The sequence below is a fragment of the Typopeltis vanoorti genome, chromosome 23 (genome assembly GCF_054136105.1).
Source record: "Typopeltis vanoorti isolate ZY-2024b chromosome 23, IOZ_Tvanoo_1.0, whole genome shotgun sequence".
NCBI classification, from domain to species: domain Eukaryota; kingdom Metazoa; phylum Arthropoda; class Arachnida; order Uropygi; family Thelyphonidae; genus Typopeltis; species Typopeltis vanoorti.
In genome coordinates, this window is record NC_143571.1 from 11,742,849 (window position 1) to 11,767,509 (window position 24,661).

General features: G+C 37.0%; 1 protein-coding gene across 6 annotated transcripts in view; it reads left to right on the forward strand.

Annotated features, from left to right (window-relative positions):
- fra (neogenin protein frazzled) overlaps window positions 1-24,661 on the forward strand; it is a 535,028-nt gene that overhangs the window by 198,591 nt on the left and 311,776 nt on the right. For all 6 annotated transcript variants that reach the window (XM_090412604.1, XM_090412608.1, XM_090412609.1 and 3 more), the window contains exons 5-6: window positions 10,923-11,076; window positions 24,132-24,274. In XM_090412604.1, coding sequence (XP_090268730.1) covers window positions 10,923-11,076; window positions 24,132-24,274 — 297 coding nt within the window. The remainder of the gene's footprint in view (window positions 1-10,922; window positions 11,077-24,131; window positions 24,275-24,661) is intronic.

Genomic DNA, 24,661 nt, shown 5'->3' on the forward strand with positions numbered 1-24,661 from the left:
ACCCCTGTTTGCCACACTTTTACATAACTTCCAACGATGACCTCTGGTTTTTCCCTTCTCACCTTCTACTCTTTTTATAATCTCATCTCGATTAATCTGATAAAATTCTCTCACTAACTTAAATGTCTCTATCATAGAATTTCTTTCCTCCTATCCACTAAACTTATATCTCTGCAATCCACGTTTTCCAACCTCTCTCTCCATAGCCAGCAGTCCAAAGTCTTGATATTGTCTTAGTCACTCACTTCTGGACCCTCTCCAATGTCTCCACATCACACTGAAAACCAGATGCCCAGATCTAAGCACATTAGTCCAAGTGAGGTCTGACCAGTGCCTTATACAGTGGCACAACCACTTCCTTATCCCTACATGTTAGAGTACTTCTTAACATAGCAGCACTGCGATGTGCAGTCTTTGCAACATCACTAGCAATATGCTCTCTAATCTGAAGAACTCCCACTCCTTTGTTTAAGTCAAAAGTTTATTAAAATCATGCCGAGGGGAATTAACTTTGCATTATCAGCAAATAACTGAAGATCTTCAGTCAGTTCACATGATATATCATTTACAAACAAGTTAAACAGCAGGGCCCAAGAACAAATCCCTGGGGCATACCACTGGTTACCCTCCTTTTTTGATTTAATGTGATGTTTTAAGTTCATTCAGTTAGGATAAACAAGTTAGGAAGGGTAGGGACAGTTTGCTACTGATTTCAGAGGAATTAAATTCAACTTGAATAGAAATCGTGGATGGTGGCAGTGGTATGAGTAATACATGCAATGAGTTTAAGGCTGTTTCATGTGAAGTTGACAGGACAAAACACACAGTTGAGAACTGCAACAGAACAGGATCATTTTAAGAGGACTGTGCACTACAGAGACAGATAAATGTTATGAATGCAATGATTATCATTAGTGATTTCGACTATAGATTTGAGGAAGGAGAAAGCATGCAAGATGAGGGAAAGATAATTTATAGAGTTACCGAGTAATAACTTCTTGCAGCATGTGATGGGACTCATGATTCAAGAACATTAAATCTAGTAATAGCATTTGAGAATCTCTCTATAAATTAGATGATTTTTATGCCTTCACTTGGTCAGAATGATCATGCAGTTTTGATTTGGGAGATAGCAGCGTAGGTGAGAAGTTTAATAAACAGACATATATGGAATTATAAGGCAGGTTATTTGATAAACTGAGGAGGCATCTTGAAGCAGTTTCTTTTCATGATATCTTGGCATGAGATACTGCATTGTAGTATAGGAGTCAGCAGTACATGGAATGTAGTCAAAGAATCTGAAGGAAGTTATATTTAACTATGTACATCCTCATAGTTAGGAGAATAAATTGCATGGAAGTTAAATGGATGACAAACACTTTAAAGCAGGGTTGGCATAAAAGAGTTGTTGTGAATCTGATATCGTGAGAATGTTGTGTGTGTGTGTGTGTGTGTGTGTGTGCGTAACTCTGATATATATATATATATATATATATATATATAATTGATCTGTGTTCCTGAACTTTCCTTGAAGTGAGGGTGCAGGAAAGGCAAAAACCTATTGTAAAATTAGAAATTGATTGAAATGATTTATATTTAACTCATTTTTGTTTAAATATTTTTAACCAGTTTTCATGTTTGGAATCACTATGCATAAAACACATCATCTGTATCAGGCAGCATGAGGGATTATTTTTATCTTTTTATTCTTTTATTTCTAATATATGTCTAATATGCATTGTGATTTAATAAATTTTTATATAAAAGAATATAGTAGAATAGTTTTTATCATATAGTTTCTTTTAAAAAAATTCAGTTCAGGTAGAGGCAGAACCATGCTACCTCTTCTTGGATCAAATGTTTCAAGAATGCTTCATCTTGCTTCCTACTACGCTTTTGAGTAGACAGCTACTTTAATGATGGATAAGCCAAGGAGACGTGAAATATTTGATGTCATTCAGTGGATATAATAACATGGTTCTTATAACATTTTTTTGAAATGTTTTAAGAAACAAATTCAACTTCATTGTAAATATTTTAATACTGGATTATTTTGAAGGACAAACACTTATTTACAGTACAATGGGATCTGGAAAGTTCTGATAAAAACCTAGAAAAAAATTTATTAATTTTATGTCTTCTTATATATCCTAAAAGAAAAAGTACAAATTATTACAATTTGATTCATATTTATAAATTTAGGGACACAAAAACACACGTGTTGAACAGATTATTTTATTAATTACTAATAAAATAAAACTTGACATTTAGACCCCTGTATTGAGGTCATCATCGGAAGGATACAAGTGTATAAGGAATCAAGCTACACGTTCTAACCCTGTATACCGGTTCTACATAGTTAATTAATCCTTTTTTCCTAGCCTGACCTCTAGTGATAAAAAATAAATAAATAAATAAAAAATAAAATAATAAAATAATAATAATAAATAAATAAAAAAAAAAATAAATAAATGTATAAATATAACTACAATAAACTGCTAAAGTCCTCATGTATTAATATTCTTCTGGATTTGTACAGTTCTGGTTGTTATAATATGATTTCTTTCAGTTGCTGTTGAATGTTACAAACACTTCACCAGGTTATCTTCTTGTAGTGGGATTTTTCTATGGCTAGTTTAGGTTGTTATATAGGTTGTAGATGGGTCCACCACATTCTTGAAATGGTTAGGCCATAATTTTTGTTGAGATTTGGGTTGTGTTTGAGCATTTCACATGACTCTTTAAATTTTCTCTCAAACCAGGTTTTGGTGCAGTGTAGGGACTTGGTATTTTTCCAATCAGTTCTGTGGTATGTTTGGAGTGCGTGGTCAGAAAGGCCGGTTTTCCCAAAATGGAGGTATTTAATGTGTCGTTTGTGTTCGTCTTGTCTGATTGGAATAGTTTGCCCTGTTTCCCCTATGTATGGTATGTTACATGTGCATTGTATTTTGTATACCCCTGGGTGCGCATTTGATATCGGACCACAACACCTACCAAATGGTAAACTTCAACCCCACAAAACGTAACAAAAAGAAAACAACTGAATTAATCAAATCCATCCACACATGTCCCAAAGAAACAACAAAAAAATTAATACCTCATTATGCCCATGCACCCAGAATTTATGGCCTGCCAAAAATACACAAACGCCACTACATCTGATTGTTGAAGGAATTGACAGCCCAAATTATCACTTAGTCAAAAAATTAGCGGCCACATTCAAGGAATTGGTAGGTCAGTCCCCTTCCTACATAAAAAAATACACAACATTTCATTAATAAAATTAAAAACATTACACTCAACGACCCAGATTTATTAATCAGCTTTGACATAACTTCCCTTTTCACCAATGTCCCAATCAACGACACTATCTTGCTCCTACAGAACATATTTCCACACGACATCACGGCCCTCTTTGCCCACGTACTCCGCTCTGGATATTTCGTCTGGCAAAACAATTTTTATCTTCAAAAAGAAGGTACAGACATGGGCTCACCACTTCCCCCCCCAATAGCTAACTTTTATATGGAAGACTTTGAGCAACGTGCTCTAGAGACAGCATGTCTAAAGCCCAAAATTTGGCTCAGATACGTCGACGATATTTTCGCCATTTGGCCCCACGGCCACGAAGCTCTAAATACATTCCTTAGCCACCTAAACAAACAACACAAACATATCCAATTCACCATTGAAATGGAAAAACAACTCTCTTTCTTTCCTAGACACACTTGTCACACGTCTTCCCTCTGGCTGTCTCTCCTTCTCAGTTTACCGCAAACCTACACACACAGGCCAATACATACACAAAAATTCTTACCACCACCCAACACAAAAACTAGGTGTCATAAGCACCCTTAAACACAGAGCTCTAACAATTTGTTCTAATGAACAAGCTCTAAACAGGAATAGAAGATCATCAACCAAACATTTATAAAAAATGGATACAGTAAAAAAACTATTCAAGTAAGAACAAAAAAAGATTTCAGGAATGCTATTGCCATTCCTATGTTAGAGGCATTTCTGAAAAATTAGACAGAACACTACCCAAATACAACATTAAAACCACCTTTAAATCCCCAAACAAGTTAAGACACCTACTCAGTTCTTCTAAAGATCCTCTTCCACACCTAGCCCACCCAGGGGTATACAAAATAAAATGCACATGTAACATACCATACATAGAAAATAGAGGGCAAACTATCCCAATCAGAGAAGACGAACACAAACGACACATTAAATACCTCCATTTTGGGAAAACCGGCCTTTCTGACCAAGCACTCCAAACATACCACAGAACTGATTGGAAAAATACCAAGTCCTACACTGCACCAAAACCTGGTTTGAGAGAAAATTTAAAGAGTCATGTGAAATGCTCAAACACAACCCAAATCTCAACAAAAATTATGGCCTAATCTAGCCATAACAACCTAAACTAGCCATAAAAAAATCCCACTACAAGAAGATAACCTGGTGAAGTGTTTGTAACATTCAACAGCAACTGAAAGAAATCATATTATAACAACCAGAACTGTACAAATCCAGAAGAATATTAATACATGAGGACTTTAGCAGTTTATTGCAGTTGTATTTATACATTTTTTTATTTATTTATTATTATTTTATTATTTTATTTTTTATTTATTTATTTTTTATCAAGATCTGTATGATCAATTAGAAACAAAGGAAGGACAGAGAAAAATTTACCAACTAGCGAAATGTAGAAATAAAGCAGCTAAGGACATCTTACATGTGAGGCAGATCAAAGATGCTGAAGGAAGAGTATTATGGAGGGATGTGGACATAAGAAACAGATGGAAAATATACTTTTAGGGACTTTTGAATGAGGAAAATGCAAGGACTCACAGAGGAGATGGGCAGCCTTCTAAGGGGATGGTGCAGAACATCAGTAGAATGGAAGTGATGGAGGCCATGTAGAGGATGAGGAATGGAAAAGCGGTGGGCCCTGACAGAATTCCAGTGGAGGCATGGAAGGCACTGGGGGAAGAGGGAATTGACCTGCTGTGGGACCTGTTCATGAAAGTTTGCCAACAGAAAAATATACCCGAGGAATGGAGGGAGAGTACTCTTGTTCCCATCTACAAGGGTAAAGGGGATGCACAAGACTGTAAAAATTACAGAGGAATAAAGTTGATGTCCCACACAATGAAGATCCTAGAAAGGGTTCTTGATGGTAGATTGAGGGAGGAGGTGGAGATTGCAAAGGAACAATTTGGCTTCATGCCTGGTAGATCAACAACAGATGCTATCTTTGGGTTACGACAGATGATGGAAAAATATCGAGAGAAACAAAGGGAGCTACATCTGGTATTTATTGATCTGGAGAAAGCATACGATAGAGTGCCAAGGCAAGAAGTCTGGAGGTGTCTGAGGGAGAAGAAGGTGCCTGAGAAATATGTCAGGTTGGTGCAGGAAATGTACAGAAATGTGAAGACAAGTGTTCGGACCTGTTTGGGACAGACAGAAAGTTTTCAAGTAACAGTTGGCTTACATCAAGGGCCAGCATTAAGTCTGTTTCTGTTTAATATTGTGATGGAGGTGGTAACAGAGGAGGTGAGAGAAGATGCACCTTGGACAATGTTGTATGCTGATGACATCTTGCTGTGTGTAGATTCAAGAGAAGAAGCAGAAACTAAACTGGAAAGATGGAGAAAAGTACTGGAAGAGAGAGGTATGAGACTGAGCAGAAGTAAGACAGAGTATATGTGTTGTGCAGTGGGCGGTGGCCAGGAGACAGATCTGGAGCTGGAAGGAAATGTCATCAGGAAGGTGAGAGACTTTAGATACTTAAGTTCAACAGTGGAAGAAGATGGAGGAGCTGAGAAGGAAGTGGGATGCAGGATACAAGCGGGTTGGAGGAACTGGAGGGAGATGGCTGGAGTGTTATGCGATAAGAGGGTACCGATCAATCTGAAAGGCAAAATTTATAGGACAGTAGTGAGGCCAGCTATGACATATGCTATAGAAACTGTGGCCCTGAGGAAAAATAACATCAGCAGGATGGAAGTAGCAGAGATGAGAATGCTTAGGTGGATGTGCGGTGTGACCAGAAAGGATCATCTGAGAAATGACTATGTCAGGGGAACAGTGAAAGTTACGAACTTAGGAGCGAAAATACAGGAGGCAAGGTTGAGATGGTTTGGTCATGTGATGAGGAGGGAGGATGAATATGTGGGAAGAAGGGTCTTGCAGATGGATGTGCAAGGAAGGCGGAAGCGTGGGCGGCCAAAGAAGAGATGGAGGGAGCTGGTAGAAGAGGACTTGAAGATGAAGAACTTGGATGTGGTGACAGCCCAAGACAGGAAGGTGTGGAGGAGACTCATAGCAAACAGTGACCCCACTTAAGTGGGAGAAGCTGTAGAAGAAGAAGAAGATTTATTTATTTTTTATCACTAGAGGTCAGGCTAGGAAAAAAACATTAATTAACTACGTAGATTTAGTTTACTGATATACAGGGTTAGAACATGTAGCTTGGTTCCTTATACACTTGTATTCTTCCGATGATGACCTCAATACAGGGGTCGAAATGTCAAGTTTTATTTTATTGGTAATTATAAAATAATCTATTCAATACGTGTGTTTTTGTGTCGCTAAATTTATAAATATGAATGCTGCTCACCGTGTAACTTTAAAAGAAAGTATTATAATTTGATGAAACATAGGGGTTAAAGGGTTTTAAGATAGGTTCTTTCTTGTGGTTATATCAGTTGCTTTCATATAATTTTTGTTCTAGGTTTTTATCAGAACTTTCGATACCCCCCCCCCCCCCTCATATAGCTAATTGCTTTTACTATATCAGATATAAGGTAAGCTAAGAAATGCTATCCAAGAAATGAAAAGACTTGAAATTGGAATTTTAGGAATGAATGAAGTTAGGTGGCCAGGATCAGGCAAAACTCAAGTCAATGACATGACAATGTATCACTCTGGAAGTTGTGAAAACAACCATCAAAACGGAGTTGGAATAATAATAAACAAAGATATCAAAAAGTCACTGTTGAGCTTCATCCCTTACTCAGATAGGATGATGTTATTAAAACTGAAAGGACAACCACTAGATGTTAATCTTATACAAGTCTATGCCCCTATTGCTGACAAGAGTGATACTGAGATTGAAGAATTTTATGATCAATTAAAAGAACTAATGAAAAACACAAAAAAGCATGATATTAACATAGTCATGGGTGATTTCAGTGCTAAAGTTGGGAAAGGTAGAAGTGGAGATGTAGTTGGCTAACATGGACTGGGCACAAGAAATGAGAGAGGTGACCGTTTCTTTTTCAATTCTGCCAGGAAGAGGAGCTAATAATCACAAACACATGGTTTAAGCTACCACCTCGAAGATTGTATACTTGGCGATCACCACAGGATAATAATGGGAATATAGTCAGAAACCAAATTGATTACTTACTAATTAATCAACGATTTCGAAGTTCTATAAAGAGTACAAAAACCTATCCTAGTGCAGATATTGCTTCTGATCATAACCTACTGGTGGCAGAGTTACAACTTAGACTGAAAGCTATGCTTAAGAAACATCAACAAAAAAGGTTTGATTTTGGAAAATTAAAAAACACAGAGATAAGAAGCAAATTGAGTCAAGATCTGAATCAAGAGCTAGCACTTATCAAGAATGATGACATCATGAGGGTTGATGAATCGTGGGACAAATTGAAATCTGTCTTCATAGAGAAATGTACCAATACCTTATGTCCTAATAGAGCAGTAAAAAAGAAAGATTGGATGACTGATGAAATTCTTTCTCTCATGGATCAACACAGATCATATAAAAATCATAATCCAACAAAATATACAGGTTCAGAAAATTATTAAACACAAGATCAAAAAAGCAAAAGAAATCTGGATGAATGAAAAATGTAAAGAAATAGAAATTCTACAGGAAAAACATGACAATTTTAATCTACACAAAAAGATGAAAGAGACCTCAGGTATATATAAGAAAAAACAATTCTGTATCCTTTGAAACAAAAAAGGGAGAAATTATATCCATAAAGGATGACAAAATACAAGAATGGGTGAAATATATAGAAGAACTCTTTACTGATAACAGACAGAACCCAGAAAATACTTATGAACATATGTAAGGTCCATGCATTCTAAAATCAGAGGTAGAATGTGCATTAAACTCAGCTCAAAATGGTAAAGCCCTAGGACCAAATAGAATACCAGCAGAAATAGTAAAGTTATTAGAAGGTGACAATATTAACATATTAGTAAAGCTATTTAATAAGATCTACAATACAGGCATAATCCCTCAAGACTGGTTACAGTCGACCTTCATCATGCTACCTAAAAAAGTAAATGCGAAAACTTGTAATGACTATAGAATGATCAGCCTAATGAGTCATGTTCTCAAAATGTTTCTGAAAATAATTCAAAAAAGAATATACAGAAAATGTGAAGACACCATCAGTGATACCCAATTCGGCTTTAGAAACGGCTTGGGAACAAGAGAGGCCCTTTTCTGTTCTCAGATCTTATTTCAAAAATGTATTGATCAAAACAAGGTAATATTCATTTGCTTCATCGACTTCGAGAAAGCATTTGACAAAGTCCAACATGCTAAAATGATTGTACTATTAAAAAGAATTGGATTAGATGGTAAAGACATCAGGATCATTGAAAACTTATATTGGAACCAAAAGGCATCTGTTCAAGTTGATGACATTATTACAGACTCCATTAACATCAAACGAGGAGTAAGGCAAGGATGTGTGCTGTCACCTCTTCTTTTTAACATCTACTCAGAAGCCATATTTCAAAAAGTCTTGGAAGGAAAAAAGGAAGGGATTAGTGTAAATGGTGAAATCATCAGTAACATCTGATATGCCGATGATACAGCTCTTCTGGCTGACAATATTCAGGATCTTCAAAATCTTTTGGAACTAATAAATGCAGAGAGTGAAAAAATGGGATTAAAAATAAATATCACCAAAACTAAATTCATGGTCATAAGTAAGAAACCAATTCGTAATTTAGCACTTTCTTTAAATAAGAAACAAATAGAAAGAGTGGCAAAGTTTAAATATCTCGGGGATGCTGGTTAAATGAAGATTGCAATCCAGAAATGGAAATATAAGTTAGAATTGAAATGGCAAGAAAAAATTTTCTCTTGATGAAATCAACACTTTGTAACCGCAGTTTAAACTTAGAGCTTAGAGTATGCATGGTTAATTGCTATGTATGGTCTGTATTGCTGTACGGTGCAGAAACTTTGACCTTGAAGACAACATCAATAAAAAGATTTGAAGCCTTTGAGATGTGGTTATACGGACGAATGTTAAAAATCCCATGGAACAGCAAAAACGTCCAATCAGGAAGTACTGGAACAAATGGGGAAATCATGTGAACTTTTAGATACCATAAAAAAAAGAAAAACTGCATATCTTGGTCACCTACTTCGTAATGAAAAATATAAGATATTTCAATTGATTATAAAAGGGAAGATAAATGGAAGAAGAGGACAAGGAAGACGAAGAAAATCTTGGCTGGCAGATATCAGACAGTGGACTGGTATGAACTCTGAGAGACGGCTCAGAATAGCTGAGAATCGCTCAAAATTTGCCAAGGTGGTCGCCGACCTCCGATAGGAGATGGCACTCAAAGAAGAAGAATATCAGATAATGTCTTTCTACTATGATGAAAGTTGTATCACTATAGATCAGTATACTGTGTAGAACAATGATAATGCTTTATGTAAAGTTTTATATCTGTGCTTGTGTCTTTATATGTTTGTATTATATTGTTTCTTTATATGTCTGTACTTCCAACCAGAAATAATAAAAATCAATAATGAGGAAATTAAACAAGTAGATCATTACATATACTTAGGACAACACATATCAATGGAACAAAATATCATGGGTGAAATTAAAAGGCACACGATGCTTGGGTGGAAAGCATTTGGAAAATTATATTCAGTATTCAAAAGCCAACTACCATTATGCCTGAAGAGAAAAAGTTTTTAACCAGTGCATTCTTCCTATACCGACATATGGCTGTGAAACATGGACACTGAATGCAAAGGAAATTCAAAAATTAAGAACAACCCAATGTAGTATGGAAAGAAGTATGCTTGGTATCACAAGATTGGATCACAAAAGGAATGCATGGATAAGAAATCAAACCAAAGTCTCTGACATCATAGGAAGAGTGAACATCTGAAGTGGTAATGGGCTGGGCATGTTGCTCGACGACAAGATCAACGATGGACAAAAGAAGTACTGGATCGGATTTCACAAGAGGAAAAATGACCACGATGCCGACCTAAATCACAGTGGATTGATGATATCATACGATTTGCAGGAGTGACATGGGAAAGGAGAGCCATGGACAGACATGTTTTTGGAATAATCTTGGAAAGGCCTTCATCCTGCAGTAGGTCAACAATGGCTGATAATGATGATGATGTCTGTACTTGTGTACATTAACAACTAGATGCTGATATATTAAGTTTTGTGATGGTGATTGTTCAAGATACTCTTTTGTTGTTACTATTCTTTTCTTGTTTCACTGATTTATGTTTATAGAAGTTCACATTTTTCACTATATTTATTTTATGTATGAATTTTAACACAAATAACATAATGCAGTTTTTTATGGATAACTATGTATTTTAAAGTACTACCATGATGACTGGGTACTGACATCTTCAAAGTATATGCTTTTAAGTTGTCAATATAAAATGATTTTATAAAATTAGTTATTATAAAATGATAATAGCTAAGTGAGGAGTGAATCTTATAATAGTTAATTAGACAGAATGGGAAATGGGGAAAAAAAGATTAAGGGGCCTTACATTCTGTTTCATTTGCAGTATATAATGAAATATTTTGTGTGTAGCAGGATATTGACTTCAGTAATTTTTATTTATTTTATTGCAGCAGAAGCAAATAGAATATCAGCTCCTCATTTCATTGCAATACCAAAAAGTGCAATAATTACTGAAGGAACAAATGTAACACTAGACTGTGCTGCAAATGGAAATCCACGTCCTCGGATTACATGGCTAAAAGATGGTGCAACTATTGATATGGCGTAAGGCATTTACTTATTTCACAAGAAATTACTTTCTTATTTAGGTAAAATTTAATTATTGAAAACCCACTCACCCTTGGTGAGTCAAGATTTTCTATCTGGCAAGTAACTGCAGGCTGTTCAAAATTGAATATTTTTATTTAATAAAAAAATAACTTCTTTACTGAGGATACAACATCCCTAATAGCTTTATGAAAATCCTATTGATTTTTTGGAAACATATCATTTAAAAAAATGGTGGGGGGGGGAGAATAGCTTCTTGAGTGAGTATATGTTTTGCATAATTTGTCTAGACCTGGCAATAACTATATTTCACACTGAGTTGTTTCAATTTCAGCTAAACTCCTCTCACCAGCTTATAGCTCTTTCATATCTTTTCGCTTCCTAAAGGTCATCATCAAATTCCTGATGTGTACAGGATATTATGATAGCCCTATAAAAAAAAAGTCACATCATTATTAACTTCTGATCGACAATTTTCTTCCAAATTAATCTGTTATCTGTCAGGACTCCAAGCCCACTCGCTAGACTAATGTGTTTTAGGTTTAAACCTTTCATGGTAGAATGACATTTTACACACACAATATAAATCTACCAATCTCTGCACACCACATTCATTCTCTCCTTAACATTTCCTGTTTTGATACAACCGTAGTTAATCACCTCTAGATGTATCTTGTTATTTCCATATTCAGAAGATCAGATCAGAAGAAATTGAAGGACTCATTATGGAAGGGCACACTACTCCACTGTACAACTCAATATCTGCTCTACTTAATCCTCCAACTACACAAATACCACCTATCACCCACCACCAACAATATTTTATGTCTGTAAATTGCTTATGTCTGCACAAACAAAGTTTGCGCCTGAAAATATCTTCAGGACTGAGGTAAGGTGGTAAAACACTAGGCAACTCGCAACCTGAAGATATTTTAAGGTGCAAACTTTGTTTGCTTACACTTGGATAAAGGATTAAACTAAATTTATTATAGTCTAATCAAGTGCAAAATAAACTTCCAACATCTTTCTCTAAATTCAGAGTAATTCAATAATAAGGTGGTACACCTGTTGGCAACTCGTATAGGTAAATATGACCTCTCCTATTGCTTCTGACTTAGAATCTCATGTTTGGGTCTGCCTCCCACTGACAACCTCAATAAAGGTCGAAAGCGGTCTGGGTAGTGGCCCTTGCCTTAATGCATAGCAGTATACTGCAAGGAGATGTGCTTTGCATTATGGGAGATACTGAGACAAGGAACAATGAGAGCTTGGTCCACCTTTGCTGCCAATTGCCTAGTGTTGTACCACCTTACCTCAGTCCTGAAGATATTTTCAGGCACAAACTTTGTTTGCTTACATAAAGGATTAAACTAAATTTATTATAGTATTTCAACAGAAAGGCAGGATTGTAGGAGGCAGTGCATTTGAGGTTATCTGATGTGAGATAGAGACCAGTAGGGCAAAAGGTATATAGTTGTTATATCTTGGGGAGAGTGGGTGCAGAGGAAAGGAATCGCAAGGAAGAATGATAGTTAAGGGGTAAATGACAGAAGCAGTTTCAGAATGCATACCATTATTATTATTATTCAGGCCTTCATGGAGTCAAAAGACTCATCGTCGGAGGTCCTTCCTAAGAAACACATAGTCTATCATACCACTCCTTAAACTCATTGACCGTTCTCGCGCTCACCACTCTATCGGGCAATGCATTCCATGGTTCAACCACCCTCCATGCAAAGAAACCACTCCTCACTCTATTGCTCACAGTTTCCTTTCGTAACTTCAGAGATTTCCCCTTGTAATCACTCCTTCCTGCTCTTCAACCAAGCGAAAGAAAACCCTAGTGTCAACCATGTAACCACCTCTCAACAGTTTAAAAGTCTCAATAACATCACCTCTCCTTCTATCCACCAAACTCTGCAGTCCACATTCCCTCAGCCGATCCTCATAACTAACATTGTACAGCCCTGAAACCATCTTTTGTTATCCACCTTTGTACCCATTCCACAATTAATTTATCCCCTTCAAATCCTGGCGGCCACTAGTCTGAGAACAATAGTCTGAGTGTGGTTACATCTGAGAACAATAGTCTAAGTGTGGTCTGATCAGAGTCTTATATAATGGAATGATAATTCTTTTATCTCTGCAGGTCAGTGTCCTTCTCATTATTGCAGCAATCCTCTATTTCACCTTCACCAAATTTGCAACATGTCCCCTAAATTTCAGGTTTCTATCAATCATCAACCTCAGATCTCTTGTCTCCTCTACTTCGTCCAGTATAGCCCCTCCCATAGAGTATGTAGCATCACATCGATGTGTCGCAAACCTCAAGACCTTACATTTTGCTGCATTAAACTGAACCCCCATTCATTTGCTCATCTGTCTAGCTTATTCAAATCATCCTCTTGCATGGCTAACACATCTGCATTATTACTAACCCTTTCCCTGCTTTGCATCATCCGCAAACCACTGACAGTGCCATTGATATAAAGGTTAAACAATATAGGTCCCAGTACTGAGCCCTGCGGGACCCCGCTTGTAATCCTCTGCCTGCTCGAAACTGCCCCACAATATCAGAGAGACCTTAACTCTCTGATACCTATCGGACAGCCAATCCTGTTGACCAACCTGACATCCAGACCCATGTGCTGCAACTTAAATATCAGCTTATCATGTGCCACCCAGTCAAATGGCTTCGCTAAGTTCAAAAAAATGGTAGTGTATGCCTTTCCATCATCTACTGCTCTTGGAACTTTATTATAAAAGCCTAGCATATTGCTAAAACAAGGGTGCCCCTTCACAAATCCATTTTGATTCTCACAGATAACATTACCTTCATCTTCCCAACACTTTATATAGTCCCTCATTAATTTCTCCAAGACCTTAACAACTACCGATGACACACAAACTGGCCTATAATTAGACACTTCCAGTCTGCTACAGCCCTTATGCAATGGCACTATCTTACCTTCCTTCCATTTCCTGGGCATCTTTCCTGTTGCCAGACTTTCATTGAAAAGCTAGGTCAAAGGAGCTGTCATTTCTTTAGTTCTCTCAAAACTCGTGGTGAAATACCATCCAGTCCCACAGTTTTACTGACATCCAGTGTACTCAGTATTTGGAACACACACTCTCTTCCTGCACCTCTAAACCTCGAACCCCCTATCCCTCTAGTATTAAAATTTACTCCTCCAGGATGAAATACGTGTTCATTGAACAATTCCACTATGTCCTCTGCATCAGTCACTCTATTCCCATTTTAATCTCACAATCTCATTCTTCTACAATCATTTCCCCTTCTACTGGCTTCATAGCTAAAAAATTCCCTAGGATTTTCTTTGGATCTTAGGGCCAATCTCTTCTTATATTCCAGTTTCACTTTCCTTACCACACTAGTCACTCTTCTGGCCTGTGTCTTATATTCTTCGTGCATCTTCTCTTTACCTGTCTCCTGTTTAATATTGTTTGTCATCCACTTTACTCCAAATTGTGTCCTCTTCTTCACTCGTGGAATACAGCTTACTATTGCTGCTAACAAATATTCCTTCACAATTTCCCAAGCACTAATGATATCCTGGCCTTCCAATTCCTCCCTCCATGAAACTTCCCCAAGTTGACGTCTAAGACTATTATAATCACCTGCCTTATAATTACTCATACCTTCCCGTCTCTTTGATACTCCTGCATGTCTATTCATCTTCCAAGTCAAAACCATATGGTCACTCTTTCCAACTGGTGGGAGAGATGTCATCTCAGTTATTATCAACTCTTCTGATGCTATGACCAAATCTAAAACTCTTGAACCTCTTGCTCCCTCTATTACATGTTGCCTAAGACATTTGTTCCTCAGGAATTCTAGAAATTCCATTCCCTTATTGCTACATTCATCTTCCTCTCCCCAATTTATACTGCTGTACCCATGGTCAAGTGGGAGTTAAATAAATGACCTAAAATGAGGGGGGGGGGAAGGATGATAAATAGGCTCATGATCAGTATTGACACACAATAGGCAAGACAAGTGACAAGCGTAGTAAGTAGGGCAAATGAGGTTTTGATAACAATGTAGCCAAGCTGTCAAAAGGTTTTAGAAATAAAATGCCGGTGAATGCTGATGACAAGGTGACAGAAAAAAAATGTTGAATTAAATATTGATCACTTTGCAAAAATGTGTCATCTAGTTAGAGATAATGCAGTGACATAGATTATAGGAACTGATATGAAGATAGTAACTGGAACCTCTTAGGATATTATGGTATTTCAATGTGAAAACAGCCATAAGAGTGGAAGATCAGTCTCTGTAAGCTATGAGAATGTGTAAAAAAAAGAATTGGCAGTGTCTCTGACCATGTGTTTTAAATCTTGAAAGTTTATTTTTCACTTGGTTAGACTATAATAAATTTAGTTTAATCCTTTATCCAAGTGTGAGCAAACAAAGTTTGCACCTGAAAGTATCTTCAAGACTGGGGCGGTGGTACAACACTGGGAAACTCGTTGCAAAGGTGGACCAAGCTAACATCACTCCAATCTCAGTATCTCCCATAATGCAAAACACATATCCTTGGGGATATGTATAATATGCATTAAGGGAAGTGCCACTACCCAGCCTAGTTTCGACCTTTATTGAGGTCTCTTCAGTGGGAGCCAGGCCCAAGTGGAGATACCAGACTGATAACTGATGTGGCTTGATGGATATCAATCCCATGGATTCTGATCCCTTCATCGCTATGAAATAGACTTATATTAGAGGTTAGCGAGCACCTGGCTCACCCTAATTAGGGCTGTATGGGGCCACCTGAACCGAAGAGAAGAGCAGCTTTCGGGCGCTTATGTTTCCACCTATCGTGTTTGTCATTGTTAGACTCTTGAATGAGTTGATTGGGATGAACAGCTGCTTTGGAAAAATAAGCAGTGGCAATATTATGGAGAAACATGGGAATATCTGTAATATCGGCATCGCGATGTAAGAGAGCATTTCTGACGTATGGGGCCACCTGAACCGAAGAGAAGAGCAGCTTTCGGGCGCTTATGTTTCCACCTATCGTGTTTGTCATTGTTAGACTCTTGAATGAGTTGATTGGGATGAACAGCTGCTTTGGAAAAATAAGCAGTGGCAATATTATGGAGAAACATGGGAATATCTGTAATATCGGCATCGCGATGTAAGAGAGCATTTCTGACAAACCACAGAGCGTTAAAAATCATACAGAGGCACTTGTTTTGAATAACTTGTAGCTTTTTGATGTTGGCGGGGGAAGTGTGACCCCAGGCCGGTGATCCGTAAGTTAAAAAGGGTCTGATAATTGTTTTGTAGATCTGTAATTTGTTTTCAATGCTGACTTGACTTCTTCGATTGAGGAGAGAATAGAGTTGCACAATTGCAGAGTTTGCTTTTTTGCATGCATAATCTATGTGGGAGTTGAAGTTTAAATGGTTATCAAGTTGAATGCCTAGATATTTTGTGCTCGATCTCTATGGGATGGCTGTGTTAAGCAGTTTAACTTCTCCGAAGTGAGATGCTTGTCTTCTTGTGAAGAGAATGGCAGTGCTTTTATCGGCATTTACAGATATTTGCCATTTCCTGAACCAGTTTTCTAAATTTGTTGCTGCAGTTTGTAAGCGCTGCGTAGCTATATTCGTCCTGAGAGATCTGCTAAGAATTGCCATATCATCCACATAACTAGCTATAGTGGTTAGTGATGTGCTAGGAACATCAGAAACAAAGATGTTAAAAAGCAGCAGTGAGAGCAGCGAGCCTTGAGGGACACCAGCAGTGATTTTTTCAGTGAGGATCGAATTCCGCGCAACTTGACCTGGATTTTACGGTCCTTTAGAAAGGAGTCAATAATTTTAGTAAGGTAAAGAGGGATGTTGGCTGAAATTAATTTATAGATGAGACCTTGGTGCCACACCTTATCAAAAGCTTTTGCAACATCTAAAAAGACAGCTCCTGTGTGTTGTTTCCAGTTAAAGCCTGTAGTGATGAATTCTGTCAGTCTGTGAATTTGCTGTGTAGTGCTATGTCGAGTACGGAAACCAAATTGTTCTTTCGGAATTATGTTGTTTTTATTCACCTCCTCATTAAGTCGGTTGAGAATAACTCTTTCTGCGATTTTTCCCAGGCATGATAAAAGACTGATAGGTCTATAGCTCTGTGGCATTTTAGGTGCCTTACCAGGCTCGAGGATAAGGAATATATCTGCTTGTTTCCATCGTGAGGGGAAATGATTTAATCTCAGCATTGCATTAATAATGGCTACTAAATGCATGACAGCTTTGTGTGGGAGGGCCTTAATTGTTTTGTTGGTAATTTCATCTGGACCAGGGGCTTTTTTGTTGTTAAGCTTCCTAATGATTGAATAGACCGCTTTAGGTGAGGTGGGACAGATATTTTCATGGCTACAAGGCTGCCAAAGCACAGTACGAACTCGATGGTGTATTTTCTCTATGAAGACTAAATCCACGTGCGCATAATTAGGACGGCACAAGTTGAAGAGCATCTGCAAGAGCTTCGGCTTTTTCATCATCTCTGTAAACAAGGCCTCTTTCTCCGTGAATGGGCTGGATGTTAGAGTGATCCGTACGGAGAGCTTTAGTCAATTTCCACAGAGAATTATCTTCAGTTTTGAGAGAACAGAGTTTTCTTTCCCATTGCTGGTTCCTGTGATCTTTTAATGCATAACGGACTAGGTTGGATGCTCTGTTTAGTTCTCGACGGTCTTGCAGAGATAGCGTGTTGTGATAGCGGCATCTGAGTCTATTTGTGTTTCTGATTAGAGCAAGGATTTCTTCAGGACATAAGTTTAGTTGAGCTGGGGTGGAAATAGAACAAGCTGCAGATAAGCCAGAATGGATTTTACATTCAAGATTGCTGACATGCCACGTCAATTTCTTCACAGGAGGAGATAGTAGGTGCTGAGTCTATGATAGTATTCAATTTAGCCTTGAATTTTTCAAAGTTAGGCTGGGAATGAGCTCAGGATCCCCTCCTAAACTTAAAAGTACTGGATTGTGATCTGAGCTGAGCTCGTCAACCACTTGAAGTTGGAATTGATGAGAAATGTTGTTAAATATAGCAATATCCAAAGCATCAGGTCTGCCGGTTGCTCCGTAATGTGTTGGCTCGATCGGGCTTGCAATAACAATGTTTCTCTTCAAAGCAAAATTGTAGAGGATCATTCTGTTGTTGTTAAAACTCTTGCTGTTCCATAAAGGCTGCTTGGAATTGAGATTTCCTGCCACAATTATTGCTTCATTTGTATCCAGTGGCTGAGAGAGGGTAGGAGAGGTTTGCCAGGGGAGTTGTATACAGAATAAATCTTTAAGCTGCCTGCATTGTTGGTATGTATTTCTATGCCCGTCTCCTCGAGGTTAGATGTATTAGTCTTCTTAATCTCATTATAGCAGATGTTTCGTCTGACAAAGATGGCAGTGCCTCCACCTCTGGCATTGAGTCTGTCATTTCTAAGTAACAAGTAGTTTCTGATTATCGCAGGGAATAGGTGAGTCTCGTTAATGAGGAGAATATCAATTTGTAAATGATCTACAAGTTCCTGTAATTCCAAAATTTTGTTGTTGAGACCATTTGCATTCCAGAATACTATCTGCATAGAATTTGATGTTGAAGCCGGATTAGTCATTAATCATGGAGAAGATGACTTGAGTATTCCTAAGGAATTTGTTTGTCAGCCTGGCTTGGATTTGTTTTGCTAAAGGCCTTTAGCATCTCCCCTAGTGAGGCAGCGAGAATTGCTGAGGAGTTTTGACTGCTAGTTACAGGGAGTACCTCGGTGTTACATGAGGAAACCACTGAAGCATAAGATTTATCTGGTGTAACTAGCCGTGCTTTGATTTCAGGGCGCAGATCTCATGATATTTTTCTGAATGTGTGGGACTAACTTCTGTCTAGACTTTTGAAGGTTGGATGGATGGAGAGAACAACCCTTGTAATTGGCAGGATGTGGGCCGCTGCAGTTCGCACATTTAGCAGGTGTGGTCTTTGGCTTGACGCAAGTGTGCGAGGAATGGTTGCCACTGCACTTTACACACTTGTAATCTGCTCTGCATAACATTTGCGCATACCCATATTTTTGGCAGCAATGGCATTGACCAGCTGATGCCTTTCTTCTCAGTGGCTCAGTCTTGATGATCAAGTTGCAGACTATTCTAAGATCGTAAATTTCTCTCTGATCTTTACTGATCTCCACTAAGACCAGAGGCATGGGGCGCTTTTCTGCTCGATACATGTGAGAAATCTTGATCGGCTCCAAGTCTTGTGATCTGAGGTCAGTAGCTATCTCTTCTGATGTTATGTTTTCTACCAAACCTCTGATGACTACCTTAAGGTTTTTTTCACTTTTCAGTTGGTATGTGTGATTTGGGAATTTCTGTTCATCCATAAGTCTGGTGAGCTGGCGGTAGTCAGTTCTCCTTCAGGCTGTATGTGGACTCCATCATCTGTGTTTTTGGCTGATGAGAACTTGATGTTATTGTTCTTCGTTGTCTCTGCAAGTGACGACCATTTTTCCTTAGATCTCAAGATTACTGGTGGAATCCTCTCTTTGGGCTGTGTCAATATATCTGTCTCTGTTCTTGCACCAGATAGTGCTGATGTGTGTCCATTTGAAGTGCAAATTCAGGTTCTGCAGCAAGAGACTCTTTCTTTCTCTTCTTTCTACTGACCTCCTGGTAATCATTAGAATCTACATCGGTTGTTTTAGCAGGGGAAATGACACTGTCATGTGTAAGTTTAGGAGAAAGTTTGGAGGTTTGAGGGTCTTCTGTTTCGACCTCCATAATCTGATGGACTTCAACCTTTCCTGGTCATTTCGTGTGTAAAATGTTACCGATGTGTCAAAAAATAGCTACAAGTTCCTTGAAAGGGAGATCCTCATATGGTGAATCCATAATTAAATCTAGACTTGAAGTGGGTGCAGGACCTGCCTTGTCCCTTCAAGCACCAAGTGCTGCACAGGGCTGGGAACAGGAGAGGGCCTGAAAAATTTTTTGGAGATTAAAATAAAAGTCTTACCTGCTCTGCTGATCGAGCATGCTGTTGATGCTACAGGAGAAACATCAAACAATCACTATTTTAATGTAGAAAGGAACTGTGAACTAATCATCAGTATTATATCTCAAAAAACTTTTATCACTGCTGCATTAACTATGAAGAGCGCTGAGAAACATGTCTCTACTAAAAGAAACCAAAACCAAAACTCATTCTCACTGGAGATACCAGGCAGAAGCATTAGCAAGGTCATCTCTCCTTATAGGAGTTGCGAAACGGTGTGCCACCTTTTTATTAAATTACTCTGGATTTAGAGAAAGACGAGTTTCCAGGTGTTGTACTACCTTACCCCAGTCCTGAAGATATTTTCAGACGCAAACTTTGTTTGCTCACACTTGGATAAAGGATTAAACTAAATTTATTATAGTCTAACCAAGTGAAAAATAAACTTTCAACATCTTTCTCTAAATCCAGAGTAATTTAATAGAAAGGTGGCACACCGTTTGGCAACTCCTATAGGTAGAGATGACCTACCTTGCTAATGATTCTGCCTGGTATCTGCACTTGGGCCTGGCTCCCACTGAAGAGACCTCAATAAAGGTCGAAACTAGTCTGGGTAGTGGCCCTTCCTTAATGCATAACATTATACACATCCACAAGGAGATGTATAATGTTATGCATTATGGGAGATACTGAGATAGGAGTGATGTTAGGTTGAGTTACTGATAGTTTACTTAATTTACCGTTTTTTTTTTTTTTTTGTTTTTTTTTGGTGAAGTTTTCCCTGTGAAGGAATAAAATTTGATTTTTTAAATACTTGTGACATAATGATTAGAAATATATACACATTTGCACAAGAATAATGTTTAATTTGCCAAATATTTTGCTCTGAATATTACAGACCATGTTCAGTGGCTACATAGGAATAGTTTTAAAAAACAAAGTGGAATACGAACAGTTGATCATTCACACACAGAACGAGCCACGTGATGTCATATCGCTAAGTATTAGAAGAGTAAACATTTTTAAAGTCATAATTAAAGATATCAATTCAGAAATTCATATAATAATCTTAAATAACATTAGACTAATATAGGAAATTTACAAAAAAAAAAAAATTAATGTGTTATCCTGATTAAACTTTCCCAAATTTTTGATATAGATAATCAGTCATTATGATTCAGGTTAGGACGTTGAAGTAAGGCCTCCACACTTTCTGTAAATAAAACATTCAAATTTGTAGCGACATCTATGTAGGAGGAGAGTCTTGGATCAAAAGATCTTATGGTTATCTTTCATATAGAATCTTTATATATGAATGTATCTCTCATAGAGACTTGAGAATTACTTGCTGACATCTTCCCACAAGATATTATAAAGTTATTTGATTTCATAATGCACTCTGGATATTTCTTATGTCAAAACAAATTTTACAACCAAGTGGAAGGAACAGCCATGGGAAGTCCACTCTCTCCTGCTCTTGCCAACTTTTATTTAGAACATCTAGAAGAAGTCCTGTTCTCATCTATATTCCCTCACCCATCCTTTTGGGTTAGATATATAGACAACATCTTTCCATCAAGGCCTTACAACAGAGACTCCTTACCTACCTTTTTAAGCAGTATCAATTCCTTACATCCTTGTATAAAGTTTAGCATGGAGATTGAAAAAGACAACAAGTTATCTTTTTTAGACGTCCTTCTCATCCGTTCACCTTCTGGTATTCTTACAACAACAGTTTACAGAAAATCAACTTTCACAGGTTGTTGTATTCTCAAAGAATCTGCTCATCATCCTTGTCAAAAAAAGGAATCATAAAATGTTTAATTCGATGAGCCAAAACTAACTGTTCAACTTCTCATTTATTACAGAAAGAACTTTCGACTATCAAACATCACATGAAACTAAATGGCTTTTCCGAAGAGAATACACAACATCTTTTTGATTCTTACAATCCAACACAGAACAGCAAAGATTGAATACGTCGAGTTCCAATTCCTTACATTTCCGGGATTTCAGAACCAATTTCAAGAATTCTGAAGAAATATGATTTAACAGCCAGTTATACACCTATTAACAAATTATTCACCCATTTTCCTTCATCTAAAGATAAACGCCCAACTTTGTCTCTACCTGGTGTGTATCAAGTTCCTTGTAATTGTAATCTTCCCTACTTTGGACAAACTGGACGTTCTATAGAAAAAAGAATTCAAGAGCATCAGGTCATCACAACACAACACATTCAACACAACAAACCTGAGAAAACTGGATTAGCTCAGCATGGATTAGAAACAAGCCACAACATCCTTTGGTCCAAGACTCTCCTCCTACACAGATGTCGCTACAAATTTGAACGTTTATTTAAAGAAAGTGTGGAGGCCTTACTTCAACGTCCTAACTTGAATTGTAATGACTGTATATCTATATCAAAAATTTGGGAAAGTTTAATCAGGATAACACATTTATTTTTTTTTTTTATTGTAAATTTCCTATATTAGTCTATTGTTATTAAGATTATTATATGAATTTCTGAATTAATATCTTTAATTATGACTTTAAAAATGTTTACTCTTCTAATACTTAGCGATATGACATCACGCAGCTCGTTCTGTGCGTGAATGATCAATTGTTCATATTCCACTTTTTTTTAAAAACTATTTCTATGTAGCCACTGAAGATGGTCTGTAATATTCAGACTGAAATATTTGGCAAATTAAACATTATTCTTGTGTAAACATGTATATATTTCTAATCATTATGTCACAAGTATCGTTAAAAAATCAAACTTTAGTAGTTTAAATGTTTTTATTATATTTTCTCTTTTCTACCTATCAGCCAATCTCCCATAAATCCTCAATCTATCATCACAGGAAGCATTCCATAGCCACTCATCATTTTGGGACTTGACTCTGGATCCTCTCCACCACTTCCTCACACTAAGAAACCCAGGTGATGAGACCTGAGCATAATTCATATGTAGTCATATCAAGTCCTTAGAAGTGGAATTACTTTCTTATCTCTGTTTGTTAGTGTGTTCTTCAATAACCAAGTAATCCTGTGAGTTACTTTATCCACCTTTAGCAATATACCCACCGAACTTTGACTCTCTGTCTACAGACATCCCCAAATCCCTAGCTTCATCAGTTTCCTGGAGTACATTTCCATCAATGTAATGCACAGCTTGTAATCTATTCATCCCAAAATACATAACTTTACACTTTTCTACATTAAATTGCTATCCATTATCTTTTGCCCATATTGTCAGCCTATTTAAATCATCCTTGATCTCAACATCACCTTCATTGGCTATTACACTCCCAATTTTGCACCATCAACAAATAACTGAATATTCCCCTTTAAATAATTTCCTGTATCATTTATGAATTAGGCAGTAGTAGTAGTAATCCAAGCACAAACCTTGCAGCACACTACTAGTCACCTACTTTCTCCTAGATTCTGCTCTGCCATGTACTACTTTTTTGAATATCCATATCACAGGTTTCATATCCATCGCCATTTGTTTCAGTTTGTGTAACTGAGTTCCATGCAGTATCCTGCCAAATGCCTTTGCAAAATCCAGCAGTATTGTCATGTAGCCATTCTGTTTATTTTCCGATACAGTATCCTGTTCTTATTCACCCATTCCTGCACTCTGTCTTTGCCCAACTTTTTCAATACATTTACCATTCTCAAGATACAGTTTGGTTTATAATTTGCAGCTGCAGTCCTGTAGCCTCCTTTATACAGCAATATTTTGTCCTCCTACCATGCCATTGGAACTTTACCAGAACTGAGACTGATAATTCATGTAATAATTAGAAATGTATTAGAAATAATTAGTAATGTATTCACACAATTCACATAATTAGAAATATTTCTTTTCTAAAAAATCAACATTTTTGCTCTGTAAACTCCTTTAACAATTAAGATTATGCAATAACCTTATTGTTAAAGGATAAAATGCTAACAGAAAAAAAAAAGCAAATAAGTATTTGCTTTAATTAATTTTCTAATGAATATTTTAATTTTGTAATCAATTTTTTTGAAGTCATTTAGATAGTCGATTCAGGATAGTAGGAGTTGGAAGTCTGCAGATAGAAAGTATTCAAGAAGGCGATGAGGGTACATATATGTGCAGAGCAGAAAATCATGAAGATTCAGTAGATGCAAGTGCTACTTTAGAAGTGCAAGGTAAATTCCTTATTATTTGATTTTATTCTTAATTTGCTGATAATTATCAATAGGGATAGGAAGATAGTCTGTAAAAAATCATACATATGTGCAATTAATATGCTATAAAAATAGTAAATATGTGTGTGATTTATTTGAGCTAAAAAAAATCTAAAAAGTATGCATAAAATGTGCAGTGAAGGAATTTATGTACCAAAAAAAGGTAAAATAAAATTAGGAAAGCTATTCATAATGAATGTTTATTTTCTTGATCTAGAGTAATTATTTGGTCAATAGATCAAGTGGTAACTCATAAATATTTATTAAACCTACTAGTTTCACCAAACTTTATGGAGATATGTGGATGTCATTTTCATTGTATGGAGATGACATCCACATATATCATCA